General features: G+C 52.8%; 7 protein-coding genes across 7 annotated transcripts; 3 read left to right on the top strand and 4 right to left on the bottom strand.

The window, feature by feature from the left end:
• Positions 1–113: 113 nt before the first annotated feature.
• On the top strand, positions 114–2,554 carry BP5553_07057 (Protein kinase-like (PK-like); the record flags this gene model as incomplete). Its single annotated transcript, XM_032015680.1, has 2 exons — positions 114–1,145; positions 1,199–2,554. 2 exons carry the CDS (start codon positions 114–116, stop codon positions 2,552–2,554), a joined length of 2,388 nt encoding a protein of 795 aa, XP_031867949.1.
• A 99-nt stretch (positions 2,555–2,653) lies between these two features.
• Positions 2,654–3,607, bottom strand: BP5553_07056 (DUF947-domain-containing protein; the record flags this gene model as incomplete). Its single annotated transcript, XM_032015679.1, has 2 exons — positions 2,654–3,379; positions 3,437–3,607. The coding sequence occupies 2 exons, from the start codon at positions 3,605–3,607 to the stop codon at positions 2,654–2,656; spliced, it is 897 nt and encodes a 298-aa protein (XP_031867948.1).
• Positions 3,608–3,919: 312 nt separating this feature from the next.
• Positions 3,920–4,939, top strand: BP5553_07055 (Uncharacterized protein; the record flags this gene model as incomplete). The annotated part of the gene is made up of 1 exon (XM_032015678.1): positions 3,920–4,939. One exon carries the CDS (start codon positions 3,920–3,922, stop codon positions 4,937–4,939), a length of 1,020 nt encoding a protein of 339 aa, XP_031867947.1.
• Positions 4,940–5,265: 326 nt separating this feature from the next.
• BP5553_07054 (putative translation elongation factor eEF-1, gamma chain) lies at positions 5,266–6,842 on the bottom strand (the record flags this gene model as incomplete). Its single annotated transcript, XM_032015677.1, has 4 exons — positions 5,266–6,235; positions 6,285–6,333; positions 6,549–6,738; positions 6,810–6,842. The coding sequence occupies 4 exons, from the start codon at positions 6,840–6,842 to the stop codon at positions 5,266–5,268; spliced, it is 1,242 nt and encodes a 413-aa protein (XP_031867946.1).
• Positions 6,843–7,103: 261 nt separating this feature from the next.
• On the top strand, positions 7,104–8,118 carry BP5553_07053 (Uncharacterized protein; the record flags this gene model as incomplete). The annotated part of the gene is made up of 2 exons (XM_032015676.1): positions 7,104–7,944; positions 8,027–8,118. The coding sequence occupies 2 exons, from the start codon at positions 7,104–7,106 to the stop codon at positions 8,116–8,118; spliced, it is 933 nt and encodes a 310-aa protein (XP_031867945.1).
• Positions 8,119–10,069: 1,951 nt separating this feature from the next.
• On the bottom strand, positions 10,070–11,296 carry BP5553_07052 (Uncharacterized protein; the record flags this gene model as incomplete). Its single annotated transcript, XM_032015675.1, has 2 exons — positions 10,070–10,155; positions 10,213–11,296. 2 exons carry the CDS (start codon positions 11,294–11,296, stop codon positions 10,070–10,072), a joined length of 1,170 nt encoding a protein of 389 aa, XP_031867944.1.
• Positions 11,297–14,107: 2,811 nt separating this feature from the next.
• On the bottom strand, positions 14,108–14,777 carry BP5553_07051 (uncharacterized protein; the record flags this gene model as incomplete). Its single annotated transcript, XM_032015674.1, has 2 exons — positions 14,108–14,397; positions 14,450–14,777. The coding sequence occupies 2 exons, from the start codon at positions 14,775–14,777 to the stop codon at positions 14,108–14,110; spliced, it is 618 nt and encodes a 205-aa protein (XP_031867943.1).
• Positions 14,778–15,384: the final 607 nt, after the last annotated feature.

Below are 15,384 nucleotides of genomic sequence, written 5' to 3'. Positions count from 1 at the left end.
CTATCTTTTTTTGACTCCAGACGCATCGAAATAACGGTACGATTTTACAACCCTATCGTAAAACACGATGGCTCTATAATCGATTGCGCCGACCAGCATATCATATTAATGCTATGTCTGGGAGAAGGTTGTTGGACCTGGCTGCTCTGTTCAATGCCTCCCGCGGCGTTGCGCAGAAGCACGCGGCGCTGAGAGCAAGACAGCTCGATGTGTACAACAGAACCTCGACTTTGGCTCGAGCCGTGCGGAACCAGACCGATCGGGTTACGGAGACTGCTAAAGCTGCGTCTTTTCTTGCGTCCCGTTTGAGCGAGGACAGGCCGGCATGGACATATGGTACGGAGGGGGAGAAACCGGCGAGTTCGTCGAAGGGTGCAGAAAAGTCTGGGGATGGAGAACCGATTCCAAGTAAGAACTCTACGAGTGGGACTCCGGAGAAAGGAGTGAAGGAGGGGTTGGAGCAGGATCATCATTATGAGAAGTCTCCAAGCAACACTGTTTTGGATAAGGAGTCGGAGGGCAAGTTGGGTATTAAACAGGCAAAGGCCGGGCAACATCCTCTTCCCGATGGCAGCATACCCCCCGAAGAGTTCAAGGAACACGCTCCGAGCATAGACCAAGCAACCTCGCGCCCAGTTGGAAGCCATCTTTCATCAAGAGCGGCGAGGATCGCTCAACGACAATCCGAATTCCAAATACCATCTAGGACCGCAGATGAGGCGGATGACTCCAATGCAACCCTGAAGAAGGAAGGCCATGATACAGATACATTCAACAAGCCGCCTACGCACACTTCCGCCACACTGTCCTCTCTCCCCAGAACCAAAATCCCAAAACACACTTCAGGTGTTCAGGAATTTGAGGAGTCGATAACCCCAGACGTATTCCACAATGTTGAGGGATCGAAATCAACGCCTGGGACAGAGCCCACTGCTTCTCAGGAAGAAGATTTGGAAGGTATTAATACTGCCCTTTTTCATAGTCCGAGGGTTGCAAGGACACTTGGGGGCAGAGTCCAAGCCGGAAGAAAGGTTGGGCTAGATGGGGAAAGTCCAACTCGAGGACATGCGAGTGTTTCGGCTGAAATGGAGGGGGCCAAGACGCGGACGGAGGATTTACCCAAAGCCAGCGTGGAAGACATCAAAGTGAGGCCTGATATACGGAATCGGATCGTTACTGATCACTGACGGTAACGCAGGTCGAACCAACTATGGAGCCCGAAATTCCTTATGAGCTCAGAGAATCAAAAATTCCTTCCTCGAGGATAGGTAGGCTGTGGAATTATGGCGGGCTAGCAGCGGGCATGTTTGGAGGAGCAATCACTGAGAGTTTCCGCCGCATAGGTGGAAGTGGAGGGGAGGGGTCATATATGCTCAGCCCAGATAACATGGAGCGACTCGTCGCTAAGTTATCCCGCATGAGAGGCGCGGCGCTCAAGTTAGGCCAAATGATCAGCTTTCAAGACTCTAAGCTACTACCCGAAGCCCTTCAGGAGGTACTGCAAAGAGTGCAAGATCGAGCGGACTACATGCCAGCTTCACAACGAAACAAAGTGTTGGCTGCTAATCTTGGACCGGAGTGGCGAGAGCTCTTCTCAAGCTTCGATGAGAAGCCCATCGCTGCTGCATCGATAGGCCAGGTTCACAGTGCCGTACTGAAGTCCAATGGAGCTCGGGTAGCTGTGAAAGTCCAATATCCAGGCGTTGCTGACTCAATCGACTCCGATCTTAATAACCTCGCCATCCTCCTTACCGCATCACGCCTTCTGCCCAAAGGCCTTTTCCTCGACAAGACTATTGCTAATGCAAGACTCGAATTAGGATGGGAGTGTGACTATATTCGAGAAGCGGAGTGTGGCCGCAAGTTTGAGGAATTGCTTTCAGGCGAGCAAGATGTTTTCGTTGTGCCAAAAGTTTACCTCGAGGCCTCCGGGAAGCAAGTTCTTACCATGGCATTCATGGATGGAATTGGAGTGACGAGAGTGAAGAGTTTCACACAGGAGCAGAGAGACTGGATAGGCACCCAGATCCTTCGTCTTTGTCTCCGCGAAATTACCGAGTTCAAGTACATGCAGACGGATCCCAACTGGACCAATTTTCTATACAACGACGATACGAAGAAGCTAGAGCTGCTTGATTTTGGGGCCTCGAGGGCGTACCCAGACGAATTCATCACAAAGTATTCGAACCTGCTGGCAGCAGCCTCCAGGGGTGATCGGGACACAGTGCGGAATTTGTCTATCGAGCTAGGTTATCTTACCGGCGCCGAGTCGAAGGCAATGGTCAACGCCCATATCAAATCTGTGCTTATATTAGCGGAACCGTTCTTAGACACGTCGCCCGAAGTATATGACTTCAAGGGGCAAACCATCACGGAAAGAGTCAAAGACTTAATTCCTGTGATGATTCGCGAGAGATTGGCTCCGCCGCCGGAAGAAACGTATAGTCTGCATAGGAAGCTCAGTGGAGCATTTTTGCTGTGTGCAAAACTTGGGAGCCGTGTACCATGTAGAGAGATGTTCCAAACTAGCATGAAGAAGGCGGGTATCATATAATCACTGCAACGCACATTGCCAATGTACAGTATAGCATAACCTGTAATAATAAACATATCACAACTCGAAAAATCGTTGATCCATTGATGCTCGTTCTCCCTATTCCTGAGTTCTCCTCGCAAACGGCATATTCTTCTTCTCCTTCCCTTCAACCTTCTTCCTCCGTCTCTCAATAACCCTATCCAACTGCTTCCCCTTCAGTCCGCCAAACTGCTCCACCAAAGCCCTCTTCTTCTGCTCCGACTCTTTCAGATAGAAAGGTTTCTTTCCCATCCTCACAGCTTCCTTCTCCTCCTTCCTATGCTTATCCAGAACCTCCTTCGCCTTATCCTTCCTCAACTGGGCCTTCTTCCTGGATTCCATCGACAGCAAAACGCGTTTTAATTCCTCCTTTTTATCTTCATCCTTGGAGTTCTTGATCGCAGTCTTCAACTCCTTCATCTCATCCTCCCTGTAATCATCTAAAAATGAATACGCCTTCCTTATTTTATCATCATCGACCATGCCAGATATTGTGTCAAATCTAGGGTCTCGGAATTCGCGCTTTGGGACAGGTACGACATCCCGTTTCCGCGATACGGCTTTCTTGCTGGAGATTTCGGTGGGGGCATGTTTACTCGAACGGTTGAAATCCCTACGGTCTTTTCTCCCCTCTTTTCGTTCCTGAGCCTCATTGTCTCCCCATTTCTGAACGGTGTCGTCTTCTGCGCTGCGCTTTGTGCGCTTTCCTGAACCGGATAAGGTTGCTTCTGCCTTTGCTAAGGCGCCGAATGATATTGAGGCAGCGTTTTCGGGGGTGGGTTCTTCTTCGTCTGAGCTACTTGACTGCGCGCTTTGTTAGAGAATATTTTATTATGGTAACATTCTATGAGAGAAACAAACCTCATTATCGTCTTCCTGGTCACTCGCTTCTGTGCCATTCTCTTCGCCCTCGTTATCGGAACCTGATAACTCCAATTGCGGAGATTCTTCTAATTCTTCACTTGATTCCCGCCTAGCTCTGACACGTCTCTGTAAGACAGTATCTAAAGCTTTTCGTTTTATGGAAGACATTTTGATGTGTTGTGTTGGAGGGGAAAGTTTAATGTTGTATAATACAACCCGGCAATGAAAGTTTACCTGAAATCCCTGACCAAAGCGGAAGGCGGTGAGCGCAAAAACGCCGTGGGGAAATTTTGAGGTCGCAGCCTCGCCTTCGGAGTGTCGAGTCGGTAGCCTACACTTTATTTACGAGGGTCCGAGATCTACGCGTCCAACTCGACAGTGAATCCCTTGATGTTTCTGTGCATTTCACGCCCGTCTGCGATCTGTCTGCATCATGGCATAAAAGCTGGGCGGTCTTTAACTCATTCTGTCACGAAAACTATGAGCACCGCCGCCACCGCGCCTGCACAAGACAAGGCTCAACCTCAACCTCAACCTCAACCTTTGCCTCGATCTCGACCTCAACCTCAACCCCTCAAGTCTGTATCGGACACATATTCAAATCCCCAGCCCCAGTCGCGGAGGAAGGAATCAAAACCGATCCCGGAGGATCTCGACAGCCTCACCGAATCTCTCAAGAAGGTCTCCATTTCCAACGAGCGGCGGCGACCAACCCGCAAGTCCGCCGGTCAACACACACCCGCACAGCCCTGGGAACGGAAGCAAAAGAAAATGAGCAGCGGATCAAGACAACAGAAGGTTGACCCTTCCAAAGAATCAGGAGGAATCCCCGATCCGACCCCAGCCTACCTACAAAGGGCGCATACTGGCATTGAAGCCCTACAAGTCCCAAAGCACCTCCTCGTAGTAATCGACCTCAATGGAACAATCCTCTACCGACCCAACAAATCCCAACCCACCAGATTCGTCGCCCGCCCTCACGCAGTACGCTTCCTCGAATACTGCATCGAGACCTTCCATGTGGTGATCTGGTCCTCCGCGCGCCCAGAGAACGTACAATGCCTCGTCGACGCGATTATACCCCCACAACTAAAGCAGAAAGTCCTAGCCGTCTGGGCACGCGATAAGTTCGATTTAACGCACAAAGACTACAATCTTCGAGTGCAATGCTACAAAAGACTCTCGAAGATCTGGGCAGATCCTCATATATCAAGTACGCATCCAGATTTTGCGATGGGCGCAAGATGGGATCAGACGAATACGGTGTTGGTGGATGATTCGCTAGAGAAGGGACGCAGTGAGCCGTTTAATCTTATTGAAATCCCGGAATTCTTTGGGGATTTGAATGAGCGGGGGAATATATTGCCACAGGTGCATGATTACTTGAATTACTTGAGTATGCACTCGAACGTTAGCGCGTGCTTGCAGGCAGCTGGGTGCGGATTCCATGGAGCACCCGAAAGGGAGAAGTCCGGCTTTGGCCACGACGGCCGCCGGTGATATATTACTCATAATGTTTACTAACACCTCAAGGTTTTATTGGGTGTTAGTATAGAGGGTTTGCATAGCATCGTTGCATTTTACGAATTTCCTACGTTTGACATACCCAGCCATTTGCAAGACTGATCGTTAGGGTCGGTTGGGTTACAGGCAGATAGAAAGGGATCGTCATATGGTGCATATTGTATTTCATTACAATAAGCTAGCTGTATAACAGCTCCTAGGCGATTATAGCCTCCTTCCATAGTTCATGATCATTACACGTCACTTGCCCTGGCGCTAAACCCATCCATCCGAAGAAAGAAAATATCTCCAAGGTCCATTGCTCACTTGAAGACTTGGCTATCAGCGCACTCGTACTCCTTGCCATTGACAGTGATTGGCTTCTCGCAAGTCCACTGGGCCTCAACGAACTCACGGTCCTCTGGCTTAGCAGCGTCGAGCTTGGTGAACTCGTAGCTCTCAAAGTCAGGGGCGACGTCGAAAGCTGCAGCCGCATCCTGGCCGCGGATGACGAAGCAACCTTGGATGACAGAGTCATTGAGCTTACCGTAGACTGAAGCAGCGCCGAAGATGTACTTGCGGGAGCCTTCAAGACGAGCGAAGAACCCACCAACGAGGTTAGCGCTCATGAAGACCATGGTAAGCTCATCGTTATACTTATAGTCGATCTTCCACAGGGAATACTCGTCAGCCTTGTAGTTCTCCCAGAACCATGCAAGGGCCTCTGGGGCCTCGTGGTTGGAGTATTGGCGCTTCCACTCATCGAGAACCAAAGTTGGCTTTGGCAGTGCCTCGAGAGGGTGCTTAGCTTTTGGGGCAGCTGGGGCATCCTCTTCCTCCTCCTCGGCGGGCTTTGGCTTGGGGGCAGCCTTTGGTGCAGCCTCCTTCTTTGCCTGCTCTGGCTTCTTGGGGGCAACGTTCTTGATAGCAGTCTCGATGAGAGAAAGCTCACCGGCAACGTTAGAGTAGATGGGCTGGTTGTAGACAGTCTCATACCAACGAGTGACGTTGGGGTTCTTAGCGCGCCATTCCTTGTCGAAGAAGAACTGGAAGCCACGGGAGATGATGCCAGCAGCGAAGAGGTCAGCAAGAGTGACCCGCTCGCCAGCCAGGTAGGTGTTGTGAAGCAAGTGCGCCTCAAGAACATCGATAGCCTTCTGGGTAGCGGCGGCGGAGTCTTCGACAGCCTTCCTGTTGTATGGGCTACGGCCGATGAGAGGACGGAACCAGCCACCGAGAGGTGGGAGGACTTCAGAGTTGAAGAATGACATCCACTTAAGGATGGTGGCATAGCTGTCTTGATGTTAGCATATATATAGGAATGGGTAGTGGTGGTACATACTCTTGCTTGGTCTTGCCTAAGAGGGTGGTCTTCTCATTCTGGGAAGTGACTGGAGGAAGGTTAGCACTCCATTCCAAGCTAAAGATCATAGATAGCAAAAAGTAATCATGAAAATATGCTCAGAGTCTAATTAATATTAAAAATCAACACGGGTGATTAAGACAGGGATAACTGTATGACTTTTTTTTCATCATAGCAAAAGGACACGCGCAAGGGCTGGCCCCACTCTGGAGGCGGCCACAAAACTGAGAATTTCCAACTTACTGTAGATGGCGATGGCAATCGACTCGGAGAGAGTGTAGCCATCAGCACCGACGAAGGTAGGGACCTTTGCAAGGCTGTTGATCTTGAGGTACTCGGGAGAGAGGCCCTTGGCGGGCTCAGTCTCGACAACCTCAAGCTCGACATTGTTTGCCTTCGCAACAGCGAGGATGGCAGTGGAGCGGGGGTTACCCTGGAGGTGAATTGTCAGCTTCAGCTACTCCTTACGCTGAGGAATTGGAGTTCAAGATCGAGAATACATACCGGGTAGGTGTACAGCTTTCCGAAAGGTGCCATGGTTGCGAAGTTCTCTGTTGTGAAGTTACAAAGGACGAACAATGTGGCAGGAAGAAGAGTCAGAAGTTCCTCTCGAAGTTTTTGTGCTCGCGGGGCTCGGCGCCAGACCACATCGGTCCTAGCGCAATTACACTATCACGTGATGATGCCAGAAAAATGACAAGGCTCCGTGGACATTGACCGACTGAGATTCTGGACGTCAACTCAAGAAGCTCAGCTGCAATACACATACACCCGCCCCCGGGTCGCCATATCTTCAAGATGAAGGTTTCATGGCTTCCCAATACTCTCAGGGAGACACTGCAATGTGCATATTCTCCCCGGCCAATCGCATTGAGTCGACGACGAGTCCTCCATGTGCGACCCAGACCCCGACAATTTACTACAGCTTCCCAACTTCAAAATAGCATAGCTGCCCCTAAAATCAAGTTCCCTAACAGGATGGAAGAGGGCAAAGAGCAATTCTATGGCCGAGTCGTTCCAGCTTCGCCGTCCTATTTCTCCGCACAACCACTCTTCAGCGACAACCTATTAGCCTTAGAGGCTCTCCTTCGAAAATACTCCACGCTGCCAACGGTAGCACCCGGCCAGCAACCTCGAGTAGCATGGCGATCGCTTTCGGAATATCGAGACACGATCGGCGAGGTTGTCAAGGCGTCCAAATACCACAAGATCGTCGCAATCCTCTCGCGTCTCAACCATATCCATCCTTCTCTCATGCCCACCGAGGTGGAAGACGCGCTCAACCTCTACAAGAGGGATATCAATCCATACGAGAACGTGAAGAAAGTTACACCTATAGATAAGCGCGGAAGGGCTTTGGGTGTTGGACGGAGAAAGGCCTCGTCGGCAAGAGCTTGGCTGGTGGAAGGGACTGGTGAGGTCCTGGTCAATGGAAAGTCACTGGTCGAGGCCTTTGGCCGCGTGCATGATCGGGAGAGCGCTATCTGGGCCTTGAAGGCTACGAATAGGGTGGACAAGTACAACGTCTGGGCCTTGGCCACAGGTGGTGGAACTACGGGACAGGCAGAGGCTTTGACATTGGCGGTAGGAAAAGCTTTATTGGCTCACGAGCCGGATTTGAAGCCAGCGTTAAGACGAGGTATGTCGAAAACTCTCTTACTGCTTTTACCTGTTTGTCAAAATTCCGTGTCCCATGTGCAGATTACTGACTTCTATCATAGCCGGATGCGTAACTCGCGATCCCAGAAGAGTGGAGAGAAAGAAGCCTGGAAAGGTCGGGGCGAGAAAGATGCCGGCCTGGGTCAAGAGATAGACGTTTTATGTATATGTATCATACTGTACGAAAGCATTTGGTTTTATTGGAAATGGGAACCTACCTGCCCCAGATTATATGATCTTAGACCCTGTTTCTTCGGTGGCTAAGTTTTCAAAGATCGTGATGGTAACTGGCGTATGTGGATTCCTGGGAATAGAGTTATCTACTAAAGGTAATAACATCCCATCATTCAACCCCAAATATCCCAATAGGGTGCCTTGAGATAGTTCCTCGGATCCCCCACTCGTTACCTTCCAAACCGTTACCCCTCCGACCCCTACCAGTTTCAGTTTTCCCGCGATGAGAAGCATAGAGCTTTAACTACAAACAATCGTCCAGGCATCAATTAACGATTCCAAACATTACCCCAAACCACGGCGCTTGCCAGTGCCAATCTAGGAGCCCGGATCATATTTGATGCAAGACAAGCATCAATATTCTCTTACCTTGTGCACTTTCTCAACTCACCACCGCACACGCCTTTCCCTCTCACCGAGTGCATATCATCACTTATTCGCCACATCTACCAGCGAGTTACCTAACAACCACAACCACAAGCCCTCTCACACTCACCTCTCTCGAAAACAAGCTCAAACCTACCTTTACCTACATACACACAAGCATCGCACCACCCTCACCTCCCTTCCATCCTTTGTTCCCCTTCCACTTCCTCACCCCATCCCAACCCCCCTGCCCGTCCCAAAACCCCATTCCTTGGGCCCCAAACCCCCCAGCTCCAGCTCCAGCCCACAAGCCTCACCACCAACCAGCACCGCATACACACATTCCTCATGCAGCCACACTGTCGACCCCCCCATCGCAAGCACCCGCCAATCGCGCAGCCAGCGCCCCAAGTCCCCGGTACCCGGGGGGGCATGCATAAAGCAACCTCATCGCAACTTTACGGAGATATTTCTACTTATCTCCATACAGTAAGGTAAAGTAAAAACTAAACTAAAAGGAAAGTAAAGATGCAGGACGACCCCCGAGCATTGATGGGCTTTGCATGGGTTTGGTTGGTTTGGTTGGTTGACGTCGGGCTTTTGGGGAATTTGATATGTCGATTTCCGTCGGCTATGCACGTTGGTTTTGCTTTTGGGGATCTTAGGGGCTTACTTTTGACAACGTGGTGGTGTGGTCGGAGAATTTGGAATTTGGAACGCAGTGGTTGGAAATATGGCTGGCTTTTAGCGGGTTGGGGTATTTTTGATTGATAATGTAGGTAGGTAGGTACCTAGTTAGGACGAGAGTAGGGGAAGAAGCATATTTTGTTGATTTGTTACTGTTAAAGACATGATGGAGAATATATGTATGTATGTATACTCTACTGCTAGCTAATATAGGCTGCTAGTGGTAAGGTAGTTAAGTATAGTAGCTGGTAGTGCTTAAATAACCCTGCATCCTTGAATAGCTCTTCTTCATCCTCAGGGGTAGAATCAGCATCCCAAGACATAGAGCTATATATGTGATAAATCCTGGTACTTATCAGGCGATTAAAAATTCCTCCAGCCATCCATCAGCCACCATAGCCGCACCTATACAACCGCCACCTCCCCCTAACATCCCGTGCATCGGCTTAATATACAGGGATATTTCGGCCCCCTTTAAGGAAATTCTTCCCAATGTGCCCGACCAAGCGTGCCGAAACCCCCAAAAATTTGCTCGTGAAAGCCCCTATTTATCTGTAATATTGCCCCCAAACCCCGAGATATCGCCCGCGCCAACCCATCCCACCCATATCCTAACATGCCATGCCGCGAGTTACAACAACCAATGTCAATCCATCAACACCGGCAAATCACACAAACAACCGCCGCAATTCCCCGATGTAGAACATGTTCTGCCAGAGAAATACAAAGCGCTAAGTCGAGAACAGTTCATGACGTCGAAAGCGTGATTGTGTAGACGTATGAGAGGGAAACTTTAGACAAAAGAACAAGAACACATTTCAAGGAGGGGCTGCTCGATTTTGCACAGAGCCTGATGCTCCTCCGCCTTCGAGCGATTCTTGCAGGTCAAGACATTCCGTAAGAACTACACAAATCAAATTAGCTAAGGGGCGGCTGGTCTCGTCATTGCTACGAAACTTACTCGCAATAATCTGCTCCTCCGCAATACCATACTGGTAATCAACAAGACCATACTTCTCGATAGCGTCGCACATCCGTATTAAATCTTTCGCCATCTTGTTGATGAGATCTCGAGGCATCAATTCCTGGGAAGGTTGTAATTGTAGTCCAAGCAGGTCTTTCTGCTTTTGGAAGATGCTGAGCCAGGCGGTATTGAACTCCCCCCACAAGCGTATCCGATCACCGTGTTTTGGAGGATCGTCTACAGTAAGGCCTTGATGGGAGCCGTCAGCGGAGGTAACCGCATCGAGGGTTTGGCGCATACCTAATTGCCCAATTTCCCTCACTAACCACTCCGAGACTTCTAGCAGCGAGCGTCCACCGATGGCGAGACGGCCGTCTATAATGTTTTGGAAGACCTCCTTCAAGGCAGTTTGATACGTAGCGTAAGCCACCTCCATGCTAGAGCTTTGCGGTTGGAACCCCTCTTCCTGGAGAACATCTGGCGCGGCTTGAGACATTCCCTCCATTGTCATCGAGCCAGCATACCCTTGTTGGAGCATATGAGAGCGATTCCCCGGGCTTTGTCGATGCGGTGGATAAGCCGCTGAGGCATCTGACGATGCATGGTGTTGCAGACCACCTGGAGGGCCAGGCGCACTAGTTGACTCGTTCGGGAAATAAGGTGCTGCAACGTCCGACAGCATCTGCATCGGCGCCGGTTGCCGCCCCTGAAACTGATGAGATTCGTAGACGGCACCTTGTGGTGCTGGCTGTGCGACATTGTACATAAGGTCCGGATTATAAGTGGTAAAGCCCTGCTGCTGTCTTTGGTCTTGTGGATAACCCGGGGGATACTGCAAGGTACTGGCTGGCAACGCAGCTCCGAACCCAGGTTGGGGCTCTTGGTAATATCCTCCTGAATATGTCGCCGGTCCGCCAGGTCCTCGGCTTGCTGATGGAGCTGCTGTTGAAGATCCAGACTGATGCCCGTCGCCGGGTGGATTGGGAAAGCGTCTATCTTGGCCCTGGCCCGCATTAAATCGAAGATCCGATCCTATAGATGGCGGTTCATCCAGCCTCCTCCGCCTGCTGTTCTCATCCATCCCCGCCTTCTCAACGGGTGCAGACGAGCCTCCCGCCAACTCAAGACGATGCGCCGCTGATAAAGGGACCGGCGTCGGGCGTAGAAGTGCCAGCTTGCCTCGTTTCCGTACCTTTTTGGCGTCCTACGAGCACACTCTCCCTGGGAGCTGAAAGCGTCAAACAGTTTCCCTGTTAGGTCGGGTCAAGGCCCAGCGTTGCAGGAGGGCTCTTGTGGAGACCTGTCAGCGTCGCACCCGGATACAATGGGAAATGCGCATACCTTGAATGGAGCAGGAAATCCTGTAGGAGAGTTATAGGCGCCAAAATATGCAGGTGGGACTCCAAAAGGAAATAAGGCGATTGTCTGCAACGAAACACAGCAACCCCGAAGAGGCTCAACACACAGTAAGCAAGAGCAAAGCTACGGTTGAACAACACCCAGAGGCCAACTTCGGAAGTGGTATAACTTGGTAAAATGTGCTGTGAATGGGCCAACAAGGCGCGTATCGGGACACTGGACTGTCGAGCTTTGGCACCAATGCTGCGTCTAGCCTTGTTATTGCCTTTCGGCTGCGACAAGCCAGGTAGTTGCCGGGAGAATACGTGCAGGACAAGTGACGTTACTGATAGCCTCGTCCGCTCCTTCTTATGAAAGGGGGGGGATTTCGAGGAGTGGCGTCGTACTCCAACGCTGCTGTCGGGGTAGGTTCCCAACAACACTCTTTAATCTCTTCCAAAAGAACCTTAGATAGACCGATGCACCGGGCTTCCAATTCAAAGAGAGTACCTCCTCCTCCACAGATGATAGAAACAGGACGAAGCTGAAGGAAAGCGCTTGATAGGCGATTCTCCGAGATATCAAACAAATGTCAATTTGCTGAGCCTCCTGGAGGTGCTGAGATGTCGACTAGCTGGGCGCAATTGTACAAGACAGGACAGATCGACCGGAAAGCTGGGCTCAGCAGGGTAATGATCTATTTTCTGCGTTACACAGCCTTTCAGAGATTGACGCCGAATCGGGGTTGGGGAGAACCGACAGGACCGCGGGGCCCTTTGCTGAACTGGGCGGCTCGAGGCAAAGATCGCGAGAGGCTGCAGAATCGACTACTTCGCCGGCTCTGAAATATGGCCACAGATATGCCCGGTCACGATTAAGGGGCGATTCGATTGGTGCTGCAACTCAATGGCCGGTGAGGCTGGTTCGTGGAGCGAAGTCTGAGGGAGTGTAGGGACGGAGGGAGCAGGGCAACAAGAACTGGGTAGTATGACGCTGGGAATGTCCGGATGTGCACACTGCACTACTACAACTTTAACTTTTTCTCCCTTGGGAAAGTCTAATATTGAAGGTAGTTGGTGCCCAAGTTGTGCGATCCACTCAACACGTGCGAAACGGTACGGAAGATGTCGTAGGCGCAACACACTACTCTGTACCGCTCGTCGCTCCTGCCGGGGGCGGGATCGCTAAGTAGGGCTGTTCGTCAGTACTCGAGGCCTCCGTTTCATCTTCCTCGAGGGGGGGAAAGGGGGGGGAGGCCTGGGCTGCAGCTAGTCTGTTGGAATACGGCCAGAGCCCCTCGGAAATATCGCAAAGGAACTATCTCTAATGATCTCCTCGGGCGTTTCAGCTCTCCAGCATCCGGTTGAGGACGAAGAGTTGGCGGCCCTCTACAGTTGGTTGCGAATCAAGCCTTGGGGGGGTGGTGGAGAGGCGGTGGCGGCGGAGCGATTGACTCTGCAAGTGATGCTCTAGTCAGTAGCGGTGGCCAGCAAAATAATGGCAGTTCGCTTGCCAAGCTGGGGGAGGAATAAGTCTGGAAGCAACGACAATGGCGCTGGGTGCAAGGAGACCAGGGATGGCAAGGCGACTTGGGAGAGAGGTTTAGAAATGGAGAACATGGATAGACTGCTCGGAGTTTTTGGGCTGAGGGGCACATAATAAATGGCGACCACGAGAGGAGACAGAGACATAGACGCAAGACACCGACACAGACGCGATGCAAACGCAGCCTGGCTGGCCGGGGTGAGTTCAGGGTTGGAGATGGGGCTTTCGGGGGCTTGGAGGGCTTGCGCGCTAGAATGGAGTGATCGCCGGCGAGATAAGGCGCTGCAGAGAGTGAGTCGCAGTGTTTGGCGTGCCCAGGACTCGGGACAGAGGCGTAGGCATAGGTGCGATCGAGGAGACAATCGAGTGGAATGCGATATGTGACGATGAGGACCGATCCCCCGGGGCTACTGGCATTGCTTCTTCTCGTCCGGACCCTTCGCTCAGCTGTGTCTCCTCTGCTCTCAGCTCGACGGCGCCGGATCGCGGCCTTTCTACAGCAGTGTCTGGAGGATGAATGCAAACAAGAGGGCATCCGCGGGCTCGCATTGGCCCGGCGGCGGGTGGGTAGGAGAGCGGACTATTGAGACTTTGGGCCTGTGGTTCAGATCCGAACGGAGCCGGTGGACGGGGTGGCTTTCGGCTGTTTTCAGCAAACTGGCGCCCATCAAGGAGGATGATCCGGCGAGGGCAGCTGAAGCGCACGACGTCCAAGTCAGCGCGAGCAATGGACGAGTGGACGAAGCCGCCAGTCGTGCAGTCGACGAGTGGCGGGGAGTACAGGCCACGGCAGGCAGGGCGAGGTACCGGTACATGGGCGGCGTGTACCTGCGTCGGCGCAGGTACCTGGGCGTGTCTGACTGGCCCAGACGACCCCGCCGCGACGCAAAGTACCTGTACATCGGTCGTACTTGCGCTGGAAGTACCGCGTCCGATCAAATAAATTTCCGAGGGGGGGGGGAGATCTGGCTGCACGCTGGTCACAGGCGCGAGCAGATCGACGATGATCTCATCCCTCAGATGCGTCCGCGTCTGTGTCGGCAGCCTCGCCGGCGTGCGAAACGCAGGTCGCTTGCAGGGCAAATCGGTGCCGTGGAGGCCGGAGCATCATATCATGGTCGAAACCCATCGCCCAGGCTGCCGGGTCTCGTTGCTTTTGGCTTCTTCGGCGGCCACCCTCACCCTCACCCTCACCCTCGTGCGCCAGGGGACTCGAGCCCGGAGTACGAGTCGTCTTGGTCTCGCGCGAGTCCAGGCGATCGCCGTTTGCAGCGGGTTGGCGTGGTGGCCATGGGATATCTGCAGGACAGCTTCGTCTGCATTTGGAAGCTTTTCCTCGGGTCCTGCCCACGGTGGCCTGGGCTGCTCCTCTCGTCATCGTCCATCCTATCGTCGCCTTCATTCAGCCCCTTCATCCCATCACCCTCCTCCCTCCCTCCCTCCCTGGATAGGTGGGAGCGGGAAGACTTGGACTTCGCAGTCGCCACCACCTCCAGGACAAGCACCAGCACCAGCGCCGCAACACCGAGGCCCCACGGCCCATCCGGCGATGGTGTTGCTGGCTGCCACTGCTGCCAGTATGCCCCGTTGCCCAGTGGCCCAGTTGCTGGTCCCTCCTCAAGCGACGACCAGGCCAAGGCCCAGCCGCGAAGGCCACCCGGGCAGCTTCCAGGCCGCATTCGGACGGGGATTCGCAACGGACGATTGGGAGGCCCGGGTTGTGGGTAACGAAGCAGGACGAGGAAGAACCTGGGAGAGCGTGCGATTGTCGAGGCCTGTTCCATGTATCGACGAGGTCGAGGTTTGCGCAGAGGCGGCGGTGCGGTGGTCGTCAGATGAAGCTCGGGCTGGGATGCGGTCTTCCCTGCAGCTGCACGACGCAGGCGTCCAGGGCCTGCGCGGGGCCTGGACAGGGCGCGCCCAGGCCTGCTCAGGCCTGCCTCGGGGGGTGGTCTCAGGGCTCTTCAGGGCTGCTCGGGGCTGCTCCAGCGTCCCCCAGTGGCCCCCAAGCGGCTCGCGGAGGGGGCGGGCCATGCGCTGTAGCACTGGCAGGACCCCCTAAAGGCCACTCACGCACCACCAGTACGCTACTGTAGGTACTGTACCTCTGCTGTATGTACATGTATGTAGGGACTGTGGCAACTGCGAGCATGTAGGTAGGGTACTGTATTGTGCATACTTTACCGCTGCGATGCCACTGTAGCACAGTACTATTCCTACACCACTGCTCCCCCCAGGGCGTCTCCTCCAGCGTCTCCCTCCGCCACTCATCGCCCCTTCATCCTT

Source organism: Venustampulla echinocandica (genome assembly GCF_003357145.1).
Source record: "Venustampulla echinocandica strain BP 5553 chromosome Unknown scaffold_5, whole genome shotgun sequence".
NCBI lineage: Eukaryota > Fungi > Ascomycota > Leotiomycetes > Helotiales > Pleuroascaceae > Venustampulla > Venustampulla echinocandica.
Note: the sequence above shows the minus strand (reverse complement) of the source record. Positions and strands in the feature narration are given on the sequence as shown.